We start from the raw sequence: 23,656 nt of genomic DNA, 5'->3' as shown, positions 1-23,656 counted from the left end.
TTGACTTCGGGTTACTACTCCAGGCCAGCCAGTTGCTCATTTTATTACACCTGGAAGCATGTGTGCACCGTAGCTGAGAACTCTGCGAAGCCTGGCTGAATGTAAAACGTGCCCTGGGAGTTTCTAGTGATTTCCAAAACTAAAAAGAATTAACTTTGCTGTAAAATGAGTAGCCGAGGCAACAGCAAGGCCTGTGTTTAACTGAGAGCAACTGTTTATCTGAATTACTAGTTACTCTGATAACTCTCTCATTACATGTCACCAGTATCAGGTCCCAGGGCATCGCAGTTCCTCACTAATATAAAACAAACACGCATGCCATTCAACAAAACAGCAGTATTGAGATAAAAAAACACCACAATTCCAAGTGCTCAAAAAATTCAGGTGCCTTTCTAATAGCCACATGCAGAAATTAAGCAACTGAGACAAATACCTTTTTGCCTTATTCTTTTTTTAAGCATTGTTCAGACAACCTGATTTCAGTTTTTGAAACTTAGCTTTGCCCAAAGGACTTAAAAGAGTGATGGATGATATGTTCTGGAAAAAATCAAGCTGTCTCAACAGCGGCTTGAATACTGACCTGATTTATTCATTCTAGAAATGATGGATCCAGCTGCCTCAAATTTGGCACCAAAAATATGATCACAGAGATCAATTGGTCTAAAACTTGGATTAAAAAAAAAAAAACCAAAACCAGGAATCCCGATACTTGTTTCTTTATGTAATCACTAGATCACAATTCTCATAGGTTATCAGGAAAAAAAAGAGGTACACTGTCATGATTTCACATCACTAGTAGTAATTCTTATCAGCAATTACAGATAAAATCTAATAATCGCAGATGTCCTTCTGATGGCTCCACAACAGACGCATAACAAATTCGCAAGATGAGGTGGTATTTCTGGATAAGAAAACTTCTGTATAAGGCTCTCAAAGTCCTTTATAAAATGTGTGATCGCGTCTACTTTACAGAAGGGGGAAGTTAGGCAGAACCACGTTAAAGATCTTATCAAAGCTAAAATGGCCCGTTCGGGTATGCCGACTCAGCTTTGTGCTATGTAACTATCGGATAATACTGTTTTCATAGAGGCCATGTTACCCATGTCATTTCAAGAGAAAAAAGATAATGCTGTGCAGACTCTCAGAAAGTTCTTTTGCCGTATACTTCTTCATAATGAAATGCCAGTGCCTTAAGGTTGCTCAGATCACGTCCAAAGTTACGTAAAGTAGCAGGCATCTTGTTACAGAAACGGCATCCAAAGTGCACCCGCAGCAGAGGACTCACCGGACAGTTCAAACAGAGAGACGTAGCTTACATTATTTATAAGGTAAGAAGACAAAAATGATTTTTGATCTTTGCAGGTACGGCTGGAATCACCCTCGAATCACATTAATCAACAGGACGCCTAACTTCTTCATTCGAAGAGCAATTAAACAGATTAATTATTTAGAAAAGGGTTATTCTGCATGCAAGCCTGCTGGAAAGTCTGTCGCAAACATCACTGGGGCTCCCCGCCCCGCAGTGCCCGGGAATCCGGGGAAGCAACACTTCACCTTTGGTGTTTTTTTCTGGGAGAAAAGGGGAATCTCTCACCTTTCGATGCTTCTGAAAACAGCAGGAGTTTCCCAGCATGCCATGCGGCAGGGAGTATGCAGCCTTCCATGGTGCTTGACAGAACCATGTTCCATTTGTATTGTTCTACCACATGGTTAGATCAAGCACAAAGGAAAACCCCACGAACAGCCAGAGTCAGAGTTAGCGCCAAAGAGAGAGGAGCGTTGAGAGGAAGCAGCACGGAGAAGCACAAGCTGAAGGTTCACGGAGGGCTGCTCTCCACTCCACCCATGCAAAAAGGTGCTGGATACCAGAGGTCATCCTGTACGCTACAACTGCAGGAACACCCTGGAGCACAATCGGGGTTAGTGTACAAGAACAGAGCCCAGGCGAATCCAGAGACAGAACTAACACGACAGAAAATACGACCAAAGGACTGCAAACGGCCCCTTGCAGGAAGGATGTGCAAGTTCCACCGCATATTCAATGCGCAAGCTACGCTGCTCTTTATTAGCTACTTACTCTCTCCTGGAGTCTCCTTTCAGTACAAATGCCATATTGGTTTGCCCCATTTATTTAAATGCAATCTTAAAAATACCGTAGCTTATATTAATAATAGTAGATTCTGAGCTGATGGCCGAGCTCTGGCATTAAACGCTCCCCAGGCTCCTTCGAGCCTCATTTCAGCTCCCGGTGGCCTTTCCTGCTGGTGGCACTTACACTGACAATCTGTTTTTACCGCTGTCTTTCTTCTTTTTTAAATTTCAGCTGCACTTTGCAATAAGGTAGTACACATGTGCTGCGACGGACATATTAAGGCAAATAGGAGTATTTTGTTATTGCGTTTCTTGGAATAATATTTGTTGGGTGTTGCACATCGTTAGCTGATGGAAGCATTCTCTTTTCCCGACATCCTGGATTATTTCAAACAGCTTTACTTCTCGTAACTCATTCCCACGACTTTGAAGCATAAAATAGGGCATTTGTTTTTGGCTTGACTGCTCCCGCTGAAATAAAACTCCCATTGACTTTAATGTCTGCAGAGCCGGGCCGGAGGAGAGTGCTTTTGAAAGCCACATCCCAAATGTTCTTGCAGTCTTCACAAACGAGGGGAAGCGGCTGTCCTCTGCAACTGCGCAGAACATTTTGCTGGACTTCAGTGAAGGTCAGTGCTCGTGCTTTTAAAAAAAACGTCACTTTCCTTACTAAGGGGTTTGCATTGCCCAAAGAACAGCGTCAGCATCAGGCAGGTTATTCATTGCCTGCATGGAGAACAAGGCAAGTACTTGAGCAGAGATGACAGATAATACAGCAAGGGGCTCTGCTTCACCATTCTGCTATGAACCAGCATTATTATGCAGAAAAGTCAACACACGATTACTTGGGAAACTCCGGAAAATAAGTACAGTGTTAACTTAATCACCTCATACTGTGGGTTTGCATACAGCAATGAAAGTAAGACAATGTGATTTACTGTCTATCTTTACAATCTAAGAAAGAAACTAAAGCAGCTTTTTAGGGGAGCCTAACACAATAAACCTTCAATCCCCACAAGCTGCCAAACTAGCCAGACTCCTGATACAAAAATTAGATTATTAATTTTCTTTTGTGACTCATGCAACATGGGACAGAGAGGCATTAATTTTCTTCCATGATTCATTCAAAGTATGCATAACCCTGGAACCCACACCTCATTTATTTAGAAAATATACCTATAACTAGCATTCCTGCCAATAATTTTGTACGGCTATAGCGAAGAAGGATGCAGAATTCCATATCCTTATTCCTACACTGGTTTAATCATGCAACAATTCTGGCATGGGCTCTTCAAATAAATTCATGTACAGTACTCCGTTAAGTAAAAAGAATAGTTCGTATCTTCCCAGGACTTTTATATTATAATACTGATTTTCAGTATTAAGTGGAATATCTGTAATAAACTCAGTAATTTCGGTGTCAATGAACTCTTTCAGTCCTACTGGAAACAAATGCAGTCGGAGCCCTGCAAACGTCTTCCTGAGAAACCCCTGGAGAACGTTTTGAACAAGTCTCTATTCCTCCGCTGCACTAATTAAACACCGCTAGCAATAACTGCCTAAGCTAATCACCAACTACGGCGAACAAGAGGTACCAGCACACAAAGAAAAGCCTGCCAAAACCCTAATTTATGTCCCCAGAAGACGAGAGGCCAAGTACTCCACAGGCACATTCTGGCCTTTCAGCTTGTTGCAGGCTATTGCAAAAAATGTGCAGGAACACAGCCTCCTCCTCTTTTTTTTTTTTTTTTTTAATATTCCATAAGCATTTGGATGCACATCATTCTGCATAAATCTTTGCAAAAAAAAAAAAAAAAAAAAAAAAAGCTGAAAAAGGGGTGATCATATTTCCGGATATTTGCCAATTTAATTTTAATGCAACCCCCCACCCTTTAGATACACTCTAGATCCAAGCAGCATTTTATGGTTTGGTCTCAGTGTTGATTCACCTCTCGTAATCCAAGATCTGTTTGTTTATCAGTCACTGAATCTGCAATTTGCTAAGAATTTGTATATAGGACCCTATTTTTAACTGTCCCATCAAGCTGGAGCACCTTGGGAGACTGCCGCAGTCTCAGAACAGTCAGATGAAAATTTATTGTCCAGTTGCCAGCTCAAACGTTCTTGCAGTGGTTTTAGCTGACCAGCTCTGTTCATGCCAATGCCTCTCCAATTATTTTCTTTATCACATTCAGGTGACTGCTATATACACAAAAAATTGCTACCTTTGCACCTCTGGTAAGCGTTGCTCTGCTTAATCTCAGCACACGCCATGGCAATGTGAGTCAAGGGAACAAACTTTGTCCCGCCTTAGTTTTTGAGGTGTCCGAGCTACGAGAGTAATCACTCAGCTTTCCGCCAGAGCTAATGAAGGCACCTCCGGAGGACAACACAGATCTCAACAGAGGAACCTGTATAGCTCTGTATTCTGCCTACCTGGAGAATCTAGGCCAACCATGTTCTTTGGATGCCTAAGTGATACAGTTGCACCTGTGACTTAACATCCATTCTCCTTCTTTTCATTGCTGCTTTACTATAATTGCAAATAAGGATGTCGGCTGGTAGCAAAGCAGCTCAGATGTCTGGTTTTTTTGAAGGCTACTTCAACTTAAAAATGAAATGAGGCACAGCCTTAAAAACAAGCTTTTAAACTGGGATGTGTCAATTTACTTTCTTATTAAGAACTGGACTCTCTGCCAAACAGCCTCACCTGTTCTATGTTAAGCTGCTGCTTCCTTGAGTAAACCAGGTTTCATTCTGCCTACTCTCCCCTACTGCAGTGCAGGAAACCTTTACCGTAGTTTCCATCATGAGCGAGCGAAGGGCTCGAGTAACTGCTGCAAATATTAACATAAAGATCTGAACTGCTAAAAAAGATTTACCAAAAAGGAGGGCTATAATCATTATACGGTACAGCCAAATTACTTTTTCAACAAGAACGCTTGTACAGTACAAGGGAATTGAGCTGCATTACTATCAGTCATAGCGGCTGTGTTGTGGTGTTTAATGACTTCAACTTCAGAAAAATTTAATGCAAAACGAAGATCAAATATACTCAGCTACAGTGTACAATGAAGACTTCATGCCCATAATTATGAATTTACTCTAGGATTTAATCTGCAGGTGATTTGTTTCTGTTAAACAACCTTCCATTCAGATAAAATTATTCTTATGCACAGCAAATGCATATCTTCGGTTTCACTACATTCAGAGTTTCTCAAGGTACATTTGCTGAGTCTTTATCTTTCTTTCAGGGAAAAAAAAGTAGAACACACAGTATTTAACTGAATAAAACCAGAACACAACACACACAAAAAACCCACAGAAAGAAACGTGAATGCAGTTAATCTTCCAGCTGTCCAGATATTTTGTATTCCTTTCCCTCACGCCGCTCAAGCAAAAGCCCTGGTGAGGAGAAGTGCTGGAGTTTGACCTCAAATAAGATTTCCTGCAAACCTGAGGAGGACGCCAGTCCCCACTGCTGTCACCTCCACAGGGACAGACGGACAGGCTGCCAGGGCTTGGTGCATCCTCAGGCAGGAGCTGCTGGACAGCGAGCTCAGGGCAGACACAAGCGCGAATCCCCGAGCACGTGTCACTGCAGCGCTGTCACCAGGCTCACAAGAGCAGGTGGACTTCAGTGCTTTTCATCAACCAGAGAATGCCAAAGGCAGGAATACATAGTCTGTCAATGGCTGTTTGCTTACTGAAAAACGGACGGAATTTGCAAAGTTCTCATCAGAGTGATTGGCAAACTATGGGAACAACTGGAGAGCGTTTCGACCAGCTGAATGACGTAAGATTTGGATTAAATTAACTTGCTTTTCATGACTTTTAAACACTAGTGGAGAAGTAACAAGGCGCCGCACCTTTCATTTTGAGAGCTCAAAGAGCTTAAATCGTGTTTACGTGCTGGTAAGAGCAGAGAAGGGATAACCTAGGGAGACCAAGGGACAGTGTGAACTGCCGCAGGGACCGGACCAGAAGCCCTGGTGTGCAGCCGTGTTCTCCTGGCTGGGAGCACTCCATCCATTGCACGTCTGTGCTTCTAAGGCTCAAACAACGCAGAGAAGAGGGAAGGAAAACTCAGGTGATCACGAGTAACAGGAACTCTGTTCTAAGGTAGACAGGTACGCCAAGAAAGATGAATATCTATGAAGACAGAGGCTAGAAAAGACACATGAAGAATTAGGAGGAAAACTGCAACTAGTAAGAAGAGGTTTTATCAAATACCTTCAAAAATTATGAGTCAACAACCAGCAATTACATTACTATCTAATAACGGCATAGCACAAGAAATGACACTAGCCCTGAGCATGCAAGCTCTGCATCCATAGGTACCACAGAGCTGGCTCTGCTTTGGGTTGGGTTCACAAGAGGCAGCGTCCAAACAGGAGAGAATTATCCAGGCAGATGGTCCATTGTCCTCCTATTATTATTCCCCGTGCTTTTGATTTGTGCAGCACTATCTGGAAGAGAAGTAAGTAATTAAAGTCACCTAGATCCAACGCATGCCTCAATGCAAGAGGAAACTGCAAGAGAGGTTTATTTCATAGTATTTCAAATAGTAACCTTATTTCTAAGATTCTTATTTCTAAGAATCAGAAGATAAAAAGCTTTCGCGATGTGTTGCTCGTAGATATACATACACTTTGATTGTTATCAGAAATGGTTTGTGTCAGTATGGCGGGTGGAACTTTCATCACTTTTGAAATACACAATATACTGAAAAACACAAACATATCTCGAGGAACAAATATACAGCTGAATACAAGGGCAGCTCTCTGCAAAAGCTATTTCGTACACAGTGTCACACAGCAATCAAGGATCCTGCCAGCTCTTGAAGTGACAATAAGCTACCACAGAGACAACACAATCTGCTCATAGATTCAGTTCCCTTCCTCCTAAAACTCGGCGCTGCTTCAGAAAACAAAACTGCTGCGTAGTGAACTTCATCAAATGCTACTGGGCACAAGATTTTCTTTCCGCCCCCCTCCCTGTTGGTACTAAGAATGGGAGCCTCCAGTGACCTAACACTGGCAAGCACCATTTGGATCCCTGGGTGGACACTGGGCAGATGCAGCCAAAAAGAAAACGATCATCGGAATTCTACTGTTGCCACTGAAAATGACAGTATTCCCCCTTTCTAAACAGAAATGGAAGAGAATTAGTCACAGCCTGTTCCTCCAATTTCTCTTTCAAGAAAAACCTTTTTTAGTCTCAGATTTTATAGCTGTGTGGGGAGAGTTGAACAAGGGGGAGGTTTATTATTATTTTGGTGCATCGCATTAAATGGAGGCAGAAAAATATGGAAAATAGTATCTGTTGCAATCTGAGGCTTAAACACATTCGACAGTATATTCAACAGCTTTGCCTGTCTCACAGCCCCAGGCAAAAACATGACCCTTTCCCCGCCGTTCCTTCATTTCATGCTATAATGCTTCCAATTCTCCTTTTAAAAAGAATTATGTATGTTTTCTACCTGTTGCAAAGAATCTCCTTCCTATGGCCACTCATAACCTTTGCAGATGTTGTTCCATCATGATCAGTAAAAGCTTGAGTCATTTGGTTCAGGGAGGAAATAGCATCTGGGAAAAGTGCCTCAATGATGAATTAAAAGAAGAAGGCAAGTTCTTATTGCTAAATACCATCTAAAAGGATGGTGGGGAGCTGGAATAAAAACTGGAGGAAACAATTTGCAGAACATAGTTTTCTAGATTTGATTATTTTAATTTTTTTTTTACTATGCTGCATAGTTTTATCTTTACGGTCTCATTTAATTAATGAAATACGGTTCTATTTAGCCCATCTGCACCTCTGAATGTGTCCTCTTGACATTACCCTCTTGATGCTCCTCTAGCATTTCAGATTGATGAAACTTGAAACATCTCAGCTTTTCTTCCCCATTCCTGCTGTCCACTCCTCTCTCCTGTCCTCACACAAAGAGCACTTCCCTTTCTTCTCTTAATTTCCTGAACAATCTCCTATTTTCTCCCGCCAGGTCCCTCCTGACAGTCCCCTTTACGATACCTTTCAGAATCCAAATAAATCTGGAAAACACACAAACTGCTTCAGGACAACCTCAGAATTTTATGACTTCAGAACCGGTCCTTTCCCTGATGCCAAGGTATTAAGATCACCTAAATTTAACTACTCATGGGTGTGATCCTGACACTGGCTGAGTATCTCTACTCCCACAGAGCTCACACTTGCTGTGCGTCCTCATGACTTCTCAAAGGTCAAAGACCAGGTCAGGGTTAAATCCCTCACATTGCTTCCTTAAGAAAACCCTCATATCTACTGCTTTTTGCCCCCCCAAAATCATCTTTCTGACCATTGACATCTACTAAATGTATTAAACAAGCTACATTAAAATATCAGGATTCTGAAACAAGAACCCTTTGAAAATAGAGACGCACATTTACAAAAGGATTTCAAATAAAAATTGAGCGAATGATGTAAAAACCGGACTGGGAGAAACCCACAGGCAGCAAGGACGCCGTTGAGTTGCTGAGCACTGCATCCCAGCGGGATTGTGCAGGCTCATCCCTGGATAACACGAAGCACCGCTCAAAGTCTGACTTTGAATGATGAGGATTCATACCTCACGGACGTCTCCGCACAGAGACGTGCTGTGTTAAATCCTGGGATGAAACATGGAAAATTCCTGCTAAACGCCAAGTCTGAAGCAGTCATGATTCAAAGGGACAAGTTGAGCACAACAGGTGCCAAGGATGTCTGTTCTCTGGACTGATTTACAAACCAGGATTCTTCTAAACCATTAGACATTCCCCCGTCTCATGTGCGCAGACAGCGAGTCGAGTTCCATGTATCTCACTGCCATCTGGAAACTCTGCAGGCAAGGATATCGTCTCTATTGAGCTTTTGAATAGAATTAGTTTTCATGCAGCTGAAATCTTTGTTCTGTAGCTGTACAATCCCCGCTCTCCTCCTTCGTAAGTCAGGTTTCTGCCTTTTCCATGTGGTTCTGATATACTCGTAGAACTGGAGACCAAGGGAAAAACAGCCTAATGCCTTGAGGAAAGGACCCCCAAGATAAGAACTCACACCAGACCTTATTCTCAACACTACCAGGTACTGTGTTATGCATTGTTGCTCATCTTAGTCACGACCTTTCATAAATGATATCAGATGGCGTTTGCCTTATCCAATAGCCTGTACCATTGCTCAAGGCACGCATGCACATCCATAACATTAATTTCTCTAGCCGATTAAAAAAAGCAGAAGAAAATAACAATGGCAAATTGGGTACAGATTTATACTGATCTGTTTCTGCAGTCTGCTTTCCTTTCTAAATTATATTTATGCATTTTCATTTCCAGTTTCGTTAAATATGAATATTACTGACTAATTATCTTGTTACTATGTTGGACAGAATCCAAAAACCTAGACAAAAGTATGTCATAATTTCAGTTCTGGTTATAAATTTCGTGGCTTGAGTCACAAGTGATTGAAGACTTTAACAAGCATGCCCAAGAAAACCTGACTGCAAATGAAGTTATCCTCATTTTATTTTCCCCATAAAGAGAAGGTTTAGCTCAGCATATTGCTCGCAGAGACACACAAAGCACAACGGCTTGTTTTGGGCTGCTGCCATTCAGCTTCATGCTGCATCCCCATCTAGACTCATTAATCTTTTACCACCAGGAACACAGTTAATCATGGTAATTTTTTTTTTTTTCCCAGAGGAAAAAGACAAAAATCATAGTAATTTTTACAGAAAACACTGCAAGGTACTCCATCAATAACAGTCATTTTTCTTCTCAGTGCACACTAATAGACTTGCTCACTGAAACCTGCTTGTCTTGACAGTATACAAAAATGCAGTAATGTAAAATACATACAACCAATACAAAAAAACACATGAAGCAGCAGTCTGCTTAGCTGTGCTGTATAAGGCAATAAACGTCCTTTTACTGGTAGCTGGACCATAAATAAAGAACGGATAGGACTGAGAAAAAGGTGTTTACGTTCCTTGGGAGGTTATTTTCAGGTGGAAACACTTTTCCATCTAGCCCACAACACAAAATCTTTGCCTAAACTACGATGCATGTTTTGATTCAAAACTTACTAAAATAAAAAAAATCTTACCAACTTCAATAGCAGGTTTAGTTGAATTAGAGCACGTTTCTTGTAGATATATGTAAAACAAAAACCTAGGAAAGTATGTGAATCGATGCCATCCCCTCACCGTCAGGTTCACTCACATCCTAGGTCAGAAATGCCCATTGCCAGCTGTATGAAAATCTAACAGCCTTTTAGGTCTGAGAACTTACTTGAGCTCAGCTCTCATTAAGGTCAATAAGAGTTCAGACGACAATCCATCCACCTTCCAGCCCTTCAAATTATGACATTTGCCACATGGATTAATACACATCTTCATTGTTTTCCTCAGACATTTTATAACCTAGTAATTCTTTAAAATTAGATGTCACAAGCTTTTCCCTTTTCTTTGTTTTTAGGAGACACACAGAAGACAGCTATAGACTGGCTTTTTTTTTTTTCTTTTCTTTCCTTTTTTTTTTTTTTTTTTTTTTTTTTTAAATCCATAAGGTAATTGGCTTTCTGGAGAACTAACTGAATTTTCCAAATTTAATTTTAAAAGATGCTCCATAATATCCATTATAGCAAACACTGTCTTGCAGATTCGATTAGTAGGCTCTCTGGACCTGCTTATTTCTGAATTGAAAGTGCAGTACAGCCTGGATAAATGAATTACCTGAGCAGCGGAACTTCTTGCTCTTGATCTGGCTGATTCGTTTGTTGGCAAGGCGACGCGGATTGCTGCATCGAGCGCCGCTGGTTTCTATCGGATTATCCTGCAGGTAATCAGCCAGCCACTTCAAATGGCAGTCGCACACAAATGGATTCTGAGCTAAATGTCTGCGAGAAGGATGGGATGTTTAATCAGAAGTGACCTGTGACACTGTACTCCATCACTGTTTTTCACAAACGCAAACCTGAAGAGTAATTGAATAAGCTTCCAAAAACCCAGGCCTGGCGGAAGCCACACAGAGCTGCGCATGAATGGGAGAATTCTGTGGACTATCACATTTGGGAGCTCATTACGTCTGCTGCAAGTCCGTTCACAGAGGAAACAAAAATTAAGATAGCAAAGCCTGCTTTGAAGGACACAGACCTCCTGCCTACAAAGCCAAATATTTTCTGCTGCGAGCTTGATATGCTGCCTTTTGAGAGAAATGCACCTTTTTAGATGCACCTGGCCTGAAGATCATTTTGTATCTGGGTTTAAAAGAAATTTTATTGGCAAGCTCGGCTTCCTAGAGATCAAAATGTGAATTGGTAAGGTGCCTTGGATCTGCGGGCAAAGCAAGAAGTGATCCAGAGGTCTTCTCTCAAGAATGAAATTGATATTTGCATATACTCGTCATGTGTAATAGTATTCCCCTTATACGTAATTTTTCCTGGACCAAAAATTTTTACTTTTGAGATTGAACTGTTTATGCAAGGTAGAATTTGACTCAATCCTGCACCAAAATTTGCACAACATATTTCCCATATAATTGGAAACGGGCATTAAAGCACTGACTTTAACTGCATATTTAGACTTTGTTAGTATTAATCTGCTGGGGTATCTTAGAGAGAAACAGCATTTCTCTGCTGCTCTTATGATTCATTCTGCTTGATAAAGTTGAGCACCATCCCAGGAGAGCTCGTCAGGTCTTTCTCAGAGCCTGACTCTGATCTCAGTTAACTTGCACCAGTCCCTCTGACTTCCAAGAGAGCAGGACGCAGCTCTCCAATAACTACAAAGACAGTTTAAAAAGACAGATGTTTCAATTTGGTTTGGACAGAGGTGTAAAGTTATAGCCTCACCAGAACTCTGCTCTGGTGCTGTTAGTGTGGTTTTTTTCCAACTGCAGAAACTTCTTTTCTGTTTGCAGTTATATTTATGAACTGTCACTTAACAGAATAAGTATAAAACACAAGAGGGCAAGGGCTGTCAAGGGGTGGGAAGTGAAAGCATACATAGCAGAAAGTGCCTGAAGAAACTAAAGATTACTGTCATAATAGAGCCGCTCCTGGTGTGAAAGGCCCAAAGAACAAGCAAGCATATAGAGACAGGATATGGGACTGGGTTTGCAGCTCTAGAAAAAAAGGCAGAAAATGGCAATCACTTGGAGTACTAAAAATGGGAAAATGAATCAAAACATTTCATGAAAAAGTGTCTCAGTGTGAAGCAACAAGTCCATTCTAAGTAACTGTCATGAGGAGTGCCAATAAAACCCCAGGGAAACCAAGGAGAAGTTTTTATACCTTAAGTGTTTTGCCTGTTGGTCAATCTGACAAATCTTACACACCTCTGTATAGGAACCTTCTCTTTCGCCCTTGTTTTTATATCTATATATCGATGTACATACATAGCATGTTCAGCAGAAAAAAGTATGGTAGAGGTGGGGGGGGACAAGACTGGGGAGAGGCTGTATATGATTATTCTGCCTTAATGGTTTGCAGCAATATATACTGGCCAGGTCTCGGTTGGAAACTAAGGTTGTGCTTGTGGCTGCCTGAGGAGGCAGCAGGCAGCATTTATAAAACTAATTCGGCCAATGCATTTCCAGCATTAAAATATACATGTGCACGTGTATATATACATTTCCAGTACTATAGTACACGTATGTATATACATATATAATGTGCATATTGCACTACGTGTGCATATACATATATATACACACACATACATACACATAAAGACTGGAAATGCACATACTTACACACTACATAAACACACATAGCCTTATATCTATATATGCACACATGAATATACGTAAACACGCACAATATTGGGTGAGGAGGTTCTTCCTTGTTTTTCATTTCTATCGGGCTGCCAACTCCAGCTCTGAAAGAGTACTATTTACCTTATTATCTCACTACTCACAGCTTTAAGATGACACCTTCTTCTGTAAAATACTGAGTCATTTCTATACTTTTGCTTCCAATTTTGCTTCTGATCCCTCTTCTCCTTATGCCTCCAATTCAAAGACTCTTAGAAAATGCTTAGTGGATTTTCTTAACGGCTCTAGTACTACAATGTATCATTTCCCTTATGTGGAATGTCAGCTGAAATATGATTTCATATGATTTCAGAAGTCACGAACTGTACGGCAGGACTCAGACCCAATAAGGAGAGATGCCATGTCACTAGCTCATTAAAAACTGTGAGGCAACGGGTTTAACGGAATCTGCTGTTGATACACAGGACAGAGTCCAATTTACGTATTACCTTCCCAACAAACAGTATGAATGAATTACTCTGGGAGCTTAATAAACTTGTGACATTTCTGTCGCCATGGGCAGGCTGTATCGATAGCTGGCTGTGCTGAATTTATGCAATACTTCTTTTTCTTGCTCCTTTTATTTCTGTCAGAAAAGGAGGGGCTTCTACCTTGGGGTCTCTTCCAAACTGTCTTAATGTCAGATGCAAAGCCTTTGCAAAGACCGGCAACATCTTTGGGGGAAAAAGAGAGAGCTGTCATTTATGATACGCCTGCATACTCACAGAGTCTGGATCGATCGGAGAGGTGCAAAGAGCCCCTTGCTGATGGTCTGCAGTTTGTTGTCATAAAGAGATAGCAGTTTGAGATTATGCAGACCTTGGAACGTGTTTACCCTCAGGCAGTTGATCTTATTGGCATTGAGAAGCCTGAAAACAGAGGAAAGGTTTGTAATTCATTAATCTTGTAATAATCAAATAAAGATAGACTGAACTTTGGGGTTAAATCTAAAAAAATATTAACCCGGTCACCAAAGCCAACCCACATTTAGAGGTCTTCATTTGCCTGTTACATTAATAAGGTGAAAAAACCCCACAGCCAACATTACTACTCTCATAGCTGGGGAATATACAGACATATAAGAATGTCAGCTATCTTAAAACACCTTCTTTTTGGGTAAACTGAGCACCCCCATTTGTTCAAAAGTCTACTCAAATATTTAAATAAGTCTTCAGTTTAATATACACAGAAATGGCAAATACTCCCCACCTTGCTATTCTACACACACACTCACGCACAAAGTCCACAATGAGAAGAACCTTTTTTAAAAAATTTTCTCTACCAGCGGCGGTCTTAAGTCTAACTGAAATTCTAGAAGTCTGACATGTTTCAATAAGCAATGCAGGGTTAATTTGATCATGGAAGGAAAGTAAACATGATTGTCCTCAGAGACAGGAAGAGAGAAGTGTAAGGTCTGGACTAAAACTGACTGAAAGGCAAGCTCACTTCATACCCAAGGAGAGCCAAGCGGTGGGCCAGGCTGCTCAGAGAAGTTGTGCCATCTCCGCCGTTGGAGGTTTTCAAGATGACACCAAACAAAGCCAAGAGCAACCTGCTCTGACCCAACCAGGAGGCTCTGCTTTGAGCAAGGGTTCTCCAGTCTCACTGGCTACTGATCACTCGAGGTCCCTTCCAACCTCCATTGGTCAACAGTTCCACATTTCTACAATTCTACTCCTTTCCAGTTACAGCAGACTCCTCTGCAGTTGTGGAAAAGCAGCATGAAAGCTATTTACTTTTTTTTTTTTTTTTTTTAATATATATTCTGCACATCTACACAGCAGCCAGTTGGCAGAACCCAGAAAATTTTGTGAAGTACTTGTCCAAGTTCTGTCAAGTATAACAAGTATATACAATCCCAACAGCAAACTGGATTTCTCTCTGAGACGATCAAACACAAGAACAATTAACCTTGTCATCTGCATATATGGTATTTTATACTTTGAAGGCCAATAGGCAGGAAATGATCTCTTCTTCTCACAAAGCCAAAACACACATCTTTTGCCTACTGTCAGCCTGAGAAAAATGGTACATTGCAAACAATAGATGCCGTAAACCCAGATCTTTCGGTCACATTAATACTCAATCGGAGGACAAATATGTTTATAGGAAAAAAGGTAAAGACATCCTCTGTTGTCCGCATCCTCTGCAAGCAAATATACCATCTTAAGCACACCATTAACACCACAGGGAGCTCCCAGTTTCAACACATTGCACATACACCACTACGGACAACAGGGCAACCTACCGGGGAAGAAACACATGCTTGTCAGCTGCACGTGATGCTTTTCTTTTGCTCCAAAAAATAACTTCAGAAGGTGCTTCCTCTGCATAGCACCTGCCTTTGCGCTGCTGAAACCTCTGGAACGTTTTACACTCATTACACTTTATGCTCCTATTGTTGTTTGGGCAGAACCTCATTACCACAGTAGATGGCTACAGTAATTGTGACGCATAAAAGATGGACGCATACTTGAGTAGAGTCCTTTTCTCAAGAAGAAGACGAATGCAATGCTTTGGAATAAGAGGACGTCAGAGCCGAACTCACCTTTCTAGCCTACAGAAAAGTCAATATCAATTTACCTGAATTTTCTTCTTTATATGTTGTGGAAAATAAAGTTTGACATAAGAGAAAGTCCCATAGAAGGCAATGATGGATAAATGAGGTTACATTATTGCATGAACTAATAGCTAAAATAATTTTATGAAATCATAAGCAGCACTAGTATGATCCCCCTGGAATCTCTGTTTTTGTGACTGATAATTATGTGACACCTAATCTATGCTTCCTTTGACTCCACTAGAAGTAACAGGGTAATTTTGATAGTAGGCTACAGAACAATTGCTCCCATGCATTCCACTTCTGAGATTTTCCAACAGCAAACATCAATGTCATCTCTTACTACTTGCTTCTAGTAGCCATTCGTATGTCCCAGCCAAAGCAGTCTGCATTCTCTTTCGGTTCTCGTGTATTATGCATTTCTCTTTCAAGCTTGTACATTATCTTTTCCGTAAAGAACAGGTTAGCAAGAAGGCAGAGTCAGCTACTGAGTTTTCGACAATATCCCCAGACATGCACTTAGGCGTTACAAATCCTTTGGTTTTTATCCCTTGTCCTTGTGTGCTGGTCCCACGCTGTTTTTAGGTTCACACATTAGCTTAGATGGGTCATTTCACGACAGAGCGTTGGCACCTAAGTTATACAGGAAGAACACTGAAAGCAAGTATGCACTTCAATTTCTTTTGCTAGATACTAATTTTCTTTCTAATATTATAGCAATATTTTATGTTGCAAGCAGTACTTGCAACAAAACATAAAGCAAAAATGAAACTAATCACAGTAATAAGAGAATTTACAACTGAACTACAGTTGTATTTGTATATGTGGACAACCGCGTGTCTTTTTGTGATGCTTAAGAAGCGCGCACACGGCAGAGCTGTGTTGTGCAGATGCTGTTCACTCCTGCGCAAAGAGTGGCCTTGAAGTCCAACCATCACCAATCCCACTTAATAAACCCTCAGAGCAAAGCTGACCTAGAACTGCAGCGCATCAAATTCATTCTCTGATTATTTTCAACAAAACATGAATAAACCCAGTACTAGCAATTAGAATTTACAACGTGACAAGTATTCCTGGCATGAATTTTCAATTACTAGATTCATGGTGATATAATCTGTGGCATTTCTGTAAGAGCTAAATACCAAAAATGAGAGAAACTGATACACAAGTACAGCGGCACGCTCTCTCCTTTAAGGATCCGAGAAAGTAATTTGGAACAGGAAAGTGCTTGTGCAGACTGTTCAAAGTGGGAATTCAGGTCCTACCAAGTTTTTCTGAGGTGCCAATACCTATTCTGTATATCATCTATGCAATGTATGTGCAGGACCTAAATCTGAAGTGGACAGATAGTGTGCTCAACAGCAGTAAAGATGTGGCCATACTCGGTGAGAAAAGAGAAAGATTAATGTCCTGTTCCTTGTCAGAATCAGTGAAAAGGGGGTGAGGAGAAGGGAAAAACTGTGAGAAAGCAGAATAAACCATCCCTGAAAATTTTCTCCTCCTACTTACTGTGAGTTAAACTTTCAGCCAGATGCATTACCGTTTACAATCCTTTCAAAACTCTCAGATATTTTAAAATATCCCTCTATGAATATTCCCCTATATAAATGCCAATTCTTTGCTTAATCTTTCTTCACTACCACAGCCCTGCTAATGGCATCTAATTAGCAATTAGGTATACAAGGCTTGACTCACATGGAGTTAGAAGTGGTTATAAGATTTTTTTTTTCTTTTTTTTTTAAACTAACACAAAGGCGGATGAGAAAAACATATTCCAGGAAGCAGAAACACTGATCTTCCTTAAGCACTGAACCACGCTGTAAAACCTACTAAGGCTTCCTTTTATTGGACTCACACCAAAAGAAGGGACAACGTTAAAAGTTGAATCTTATTTTAGCAAGAATCACATGGTATTTATTTTGCACCGGTTTACAGTGAAAGTAAATTCCACTAATTTTCCTATTTTGTTATCAGCTTGATTGGATGAGATTTACACACGGCCTCCAGATGTGGTGCAGCATTCAAAAGGAGGTTAAAAATTCAAGTAGAAATAAAGCCGCCTGCTACGCAGGGGGATGATGGATTATTAACTCAAGTCTCCATTTTCATCCCCCTGGGTATGTTAAAAACATGAAGAAATCGCTCGTAAGCCTTAGGACCACCTCAGAATACAGGCGAATGGTTAAAGACCTTGTGGTTTACACACCATTGAAAGCAATGAGCAGAGCAGTACTACAATTCCATGAACCCATTTCCTGAAAAAGTGAATTTGTCCACACACATTGAAATAATAATGTGCTTCAGCTAAGCCCTTTGAATGAATGTGTACCGAATTGGCACTGCAATTGTATCAGATGCTCATAAGCACCATCTGCATAATTAAGATGGTCCCATAATTGAATTATATGCCCAAGCACAGTTTCAAGTGATTAACATTTAAATAACGTTTCGAACTCCAAACCAAAAATGATTGAATAAATTGTTTTTTAAGAGCAAACGGGGATGTTTATATGGCTTTTACCCTTAGCAGTGCGTGTATTTTCAGCTCAGTCAAGTGAAGTAATCAAACTATCAGCATAGCTACAAAACTCGCAGAACAAACCAGCAGCATAGCAACCTTAACACATGCTGGAGACTGCGAGTTGACTTCTGCTGCGACAGGGTGGACCAGAAGCCATCCGAAGTACATTAATGAGCCAAAAGAAAAGTGTCAGGGAGAAAAGTCGCACAGAGCCACTGGAAAACTCTCTCTTTATCACGGGCTTTGTGTTTTGACAGTGACGATGACATGATGGGAATGAAAATGTCCAGCATCCCACGAACTGGCTGGCACATCCCACATGCCAGACTCCACCTGGGAAAATGAGAACTCATCAGGAAAAGGCAGATGTAAAATGTATAGGAGACTTGTATGGAAAAGGAGAACTGGGCAACAGTTTTGCTTGGGTAACAGCAGAATAAAAATTGAATATACATGACTTCTATAGAATATCACTAGTTAAAGGCTTCATCTACATTTAAAGGCACTGTAGGGCAGCAAAGAAAGGATTCTTGGCAGAAACCATTCCTTAGGATATACAATACCTGGTACAAAAAGAAAAAAAACTTCCCCCCTCCCCCCCCAGCATTTTCTCTTGAAATTTATAGGGAATCCATCGTCATATTTGATTTAACATAACTTATCTCAGGAGAACAGCTGAAGTGCCACTACGGAAGTATCTAGTCAAGTACGTCATCTTCCCAGCCATCAACGACAAGCAACGTCTAATGAAGGAAATGTGTCTGTCCCTGCTTGCTTATTGGCAAAATAATTACATTAGGCTCCAGGAATGGTTTAAAATGGCCTGGAGTTTAGGGGAGCAATCTGACTGCCTCTCACTGTGTCAAGATATTTAGACGTCTACTAAAATTTTCATTTTCTAACGTGATGACTGACCACTGAACAGTCTGTCAGTACTTCAGTTGATAATAAGCAGTGTGAAATCATCATCATGCTGGCTTGAACCAGCTTTGAGTGTTACTCCGTGTGCAGGAAACTGGGTGATGGTGATGACAAATTTATTCAACATAAATTAAAATGGGGAAGTCATGAGCTGGTCACGAGTTAAGAAGGAAGCACAGAGCAGTCTGACAGTCCTGTTTCGGAGAGATTTTAAAGATGTCCTTTCATTTCTGGTCCAAAAGACTGCAACTCCAGCTGAACGACATCCACAAACCAATCCTGCAGTACTCGTGTCACTACCTGGAGAATTATAGTTATTAGTCACAGCATCTGGACTTCCGTTATTCAAGACTCAATACTGTCTAACTCACACCTGCAGGTAAGGTCATAGCTGATTTTAGATAACCACATGGTAACTCAGATGCACAACAGAACAAATCCATTTTCTCAGCTTCCTGCACGATCAGGAAGATAGTTTCTTGTGTAATAATAACTAGGGGAGCTTCTGTCAGGTGAGTCCAGCCCGGAGCGCTGGCGTCAGAAGAGCTAATGAATTACACGCTGACGTACGAGCTACCGGTTGTTTTGGGAAGTTGCAGGCAGGCTACAGAAGTGACACGGAAAAGGCAGATGCTGCTTTAGTCTTTCACCAGTGCTTGACTGTAATTGTATTTCTGCGTCTGGCAGATGCTGCTCCCTCACTTCAACAGCAGCTATTGAGTTTAGTAATATTACTACAATAGCAGCCTAAATGCAGAAATCAGGAGGAAAAAAGGCTTGAGGCAAACGGCTTGAAAACAATTCTAAAGCTATTAAACAGGTCTGTGCGGAGTATTCTGTCCTGGACTAGCAGGACAAGGCTCACATAGCATCTCTGCTGCAGCCAGAAATATTTTGAGTAATAAAGGGAAAAGTTTCTGTGTCATTTTGCTAAGAATTTAGAATCACAGAACCCAGAAAGGACACAGGTTGCAAAAGACCTCCAGAGGTCACCTGGTCTGAAACCCTCTCAAAGCGTGACCAATTGATAGATATTTCATGCAGATATTTGCTTTCTATGAGAAATAATTACTTCATCAGATCATGGGATAATTCAGAATGGCAGGAAGCTTGAGAGTTTTCTTGTCCTATTAGACTGCCTTAAATGGGGTGAGCTATCAGGTCAGAGCAGGTTGCTTAGGGTTTTATTCAGTCTGGTCTTCAAAATCTCCAAGGACAGAGAACGCAAAACTTTCCGGACAGCCCACTCCACTGCCTGATTTGTCACTGTGAAGATGCTTCCCCTTATATCTAGTCGGAAGGTCTCTATTTTATTGCTTGTCGTCTCTTCTCCATGAGAAAAAATGAAGAACTCCATGGAAGAAGAAGATTTCATACATCACTTAAAGCTCAGAAGATTCCTATGGGGAGGAGGAGAGACTACTGTGCTATGAAGGACTTGGAAATGGAAAACTGTAATTTCTTTATTCTGGCATTTATATACTGTTTGCATCACTGTTTAATGCTACTTAACAGATATAACAGTGTAATGTATACAATACAAAACACTGGAATAGATGTACATTCTTTAGAGTAATTTCGTATTTTTTGCTTTTTCCCAAATCCTTTGAATGGGCTTATGCTTCACTGGATTTTCTTTGAGCTTCTAGCAAGCTCAAAAAGTATACAATAAGTAATTGGTAGATTCTATTTAAAGCTCTTAAGTACCGGGACTCAATTTACAATTACAAATCAACATAAACACTTCAAACTTGGCAAATTTGCCATGGAGATATTTTCCAAACAACCTTACAAGAAGAGCTATGGGAGTACCAAGTATCTCACTATTCATCCGAGGAGAAACAGCATTAAAAAAATGGTGAAAAAGGAGAATCATTCAAAGCAAAATTTGACTGGTTGCATTTTGGGAAAGTACACACACAACTTGTCACTTCATGCAAGTCTATTTTAAATGAAGGTCAGTTGAAGTTGCAAATGTTAGATCTAGTTCCAGTTTTAACCCAGGTCAGATGAATTGATCTGGAACTCTAATTTCTCACCGCTTTTGAAGTTACTTTGTCTGTCAATATGTCAGGCTCCAGGCACCAATGAGTATTGGTCTTTTCCAACTACAATGTTGAGTTTTCCCTAATGGTCAGACATTAGGAGGAAGAGGAGAAGGCTGTGAGCTGTTGGCTTCATTTCATGAGAGAGGAATTCAACAAACCTCTGATTTCAATATATACGTACCCCAGGAGTATATCTACTGCTAGCAACATCAAGACAGAGTCCACTACAGGGATTCTATCTTGCCCAGCAAGCCATGGGGATCTCAGCCATAAGATTTAGGATCGACACGCCTGAGCGCTTGTACGATTAGCAACTATGCAAAGTAATTTTCCTCAAGGCAAAAGATGCTTTCCAGACATTTGAAAAATTAGATTTCATCCCCTATATTATTTTGCTATACAATCTCTTTAAACAGTAGAAATTTTATGATACCTTCTTGTTGCAGGAAATAGAGCACCGTGAATCACACAGTGTATAAATGTAATAAAAAGGCTCCTAGAATGTTTGGTTTAATATGGCTGCAGAGAGGAAAGCGTATTACTTAGATATGAAAAACCCCGGTTAACAAACGCGGTGTCCCCGACTCGCCGTGTCCCTGCGGACGGGCTCTGCGCGTCTGCTCGTTCGGGAGCGAGCGGAGAAACCCTCAGGTTTATTTGTCACGGGGCTGCTGGAAGAGCAAGAGCGGCGCAGGGTTGCGTTGTGCCCCCTGCGCGGTGACTGGCGGACACTTTGGCAAAACCCAAGGGCTCCTGGAAGAGCTTGTCCGCATTCCGGGGAAACTGAAAGGCAGCGGAGAAGGACATTTTAATATATTCCAGCTTCTAGACAGCCCAAGGTTAGTCTAAGGATGGGGGTGTCAAACCCATTTTTACCGGCGGCCACATCAGCCTCGCGGTTGCCTTCAAAAGACCGAATGGAATTTTAGGACTATTTATACAGTCCTAAAATTACATTTATACAATCCTGTTTTAAAAGGTCTATATAAACTAAATCAGATTTAATTCTTGCATTTTTGAATGCTAGGTTTGGTTTTAATTAACAAAAGCAAATATTTGTAATAATCTACTAGATGTGAAACTGGTTTTGAGAGCAACAGGAAAGACTTTCAGAACAGAATCAGAAAGGGTGCGTGGCTTCTTTCCACTCCATGGCAACTCAATAGCACTAGTTTCACCAGTTTCAATAACACTAGTGGAAACTCAATAGTTTCCACTCAATAACTGCAATTACATATTAACTAAAAGGGATAAAACATTCAGGTACTCTTATGCAGCCTTTAGCTTTTTTGATACTTCTCTCTGACCCTCCTCATCCTCCAAACTGTTACACATGAACACATCTTCTAATCAGAAATACCACAGAAATTACCGCATAATGCTCCTCCACACTTCGCTTGAGCAACTCAAAATATTCCTGGTTAGCACAAGCAGAAGAGGGAAACGCTGGCATCACGTAATAATGCAATATACAGCTGGTAAAATTATAAATACCCGAGAGAAAAACAAACAGAACAAAGTTATTTTAAAAACTATGCTGTGCTCTCTTCTGCAAGGCCCATTTGTTCTGTGCACAGAGAAATCCCAAAAGGTGTTTTCTCTAACTTCGACTTTATTGCAATGATAATCCTGTGATCAAGGCCGCCTGGACAGGAGCTCAAACTGGCCACAGCTGATGTGCACTTGAAAACTTCCACTTTAAGCTGAAACCCTCTCCATTCTTTTGATATTCAAATGTAGGTTATCCAAACAATGATAATTAATCAAACACTGTTTCACAGCTTGGACAGATTGTTGCCCCAATGAAATGAAAGTTTCAGCTTATTGTAAGAAAAAAAAGAAAAAAAAAAAATCAGACTCCACTTATCCCTTTCCAGAAAACGGTCCAGCTCTGTCATATCCAAAATGAGCTAAAATTCTCAGAAGACACTTGATCCAGCCTGCTGAAAAGTAGAATGTATGAGGACAGGGTACAGCAGCTACAGTAGCTTTCTAGCATCCTCTCTCCTGGCAACTTCAAACAGGATAAGGAAAAAGAGTCCAAGAAAAGCTTCTGTTCCACAGAACAGATGTGCAGTTGGACTTGTACAGCGATGTTTGCTGCTGGGTCAGTTACAGTTGCATATTTAGGAAGACAAAAGATTAGTGAAATCAGCAATTTAGCAGAAATCCAATTGTGATTATTTATGTGCGAAATATTAACTACTTAAGATAGCTAATTATAATGAAGAGTTCAGAAGTAACATTTTAAATTAAACCGACGCGGTTTAAAGAGAAAAAAACAACACACCACTACCCGCCTCCAACAAAAACCCCTTATTGTCTAACCATGCCCGGTTATTTTCTTGCCAAATATAATGCTGCCTTGCTGACCTCTGTCTTATATGACAGAAATACAGAATTCTAATGCTAGCCAGGTGGTCTAAAACTTGTTCTGAATTCTTCATTTCCCACCCAGCGAAGTCAAATGGGGCAGCTGAAGATGCGGTCATGCCTGAGCTGAGCATCACTTCACCCAGCTATGGTGTTTCTGCCGTCAGCGGTACTGCCTGCAGATGTAAAGCACTCACACAAAACAATTTGGCCAGAATAAAAGTGGAATAATCTGAGCCTAGATTGTGACAGTATATTTAAACAGAAGGATAACGACGTTTCTGAGAAACTCTGATGAGTCTTATCCAAAAGAGTAAATGAC

The 23,656-nt window shown here is 40.8% G+C and overlaps 1 protein-coding gene across 4 annotated transcripts in view; it reads right to left on the bottom strand.

Annotated features, from left to right (window-relative positions):
- SLIT3 (slit guidance ligand 3) overlaps positions 1-23,656 on the bottom strand; it is a 499,513-nt gene that overhangs the window by 121,256 nt on the left and 354,601 nt on the right. For all 4 annotated transcript variants that reach the window (XM_065643840.1, XM_065643839.1, XM_065643841.1 and 1 more), the window contains 2 exons: positions 13,637-13,780; positions 10,832-10,995 (listed from right to left, as the gene is read on the bottom strand). In XM_065643840.1, the coding sequence (XP_065499912.1) occupies positions 10,832-10,995; positions 13,637-13,780 (308 nt within the window). The remainder of the gene's footprint in view (positions 1-10,831; positions 10,996-13,636; positions 13,781-23,656) is intronic.

The sequence above is a fragment of the Caloenas nicobarica genome, chromosome 13 (assembly GCF_036013445.1).
Source record: "Caloenas nicobarica isolate bCalNic1 chromosome 13, bCalNic1.hap1, whole genome shotgun sequence".
Taxonomy (NCBI): Eukaryota; Metazoa; Chordata; class Aves; order Columbiformes; family Columbidae; genus Caloenas; species Caloenas nicobarica.
Note: the sequence above shows the minus strand (reverse complement) of the source record. Positions and strands in the feature narration are given on the sequence as shown.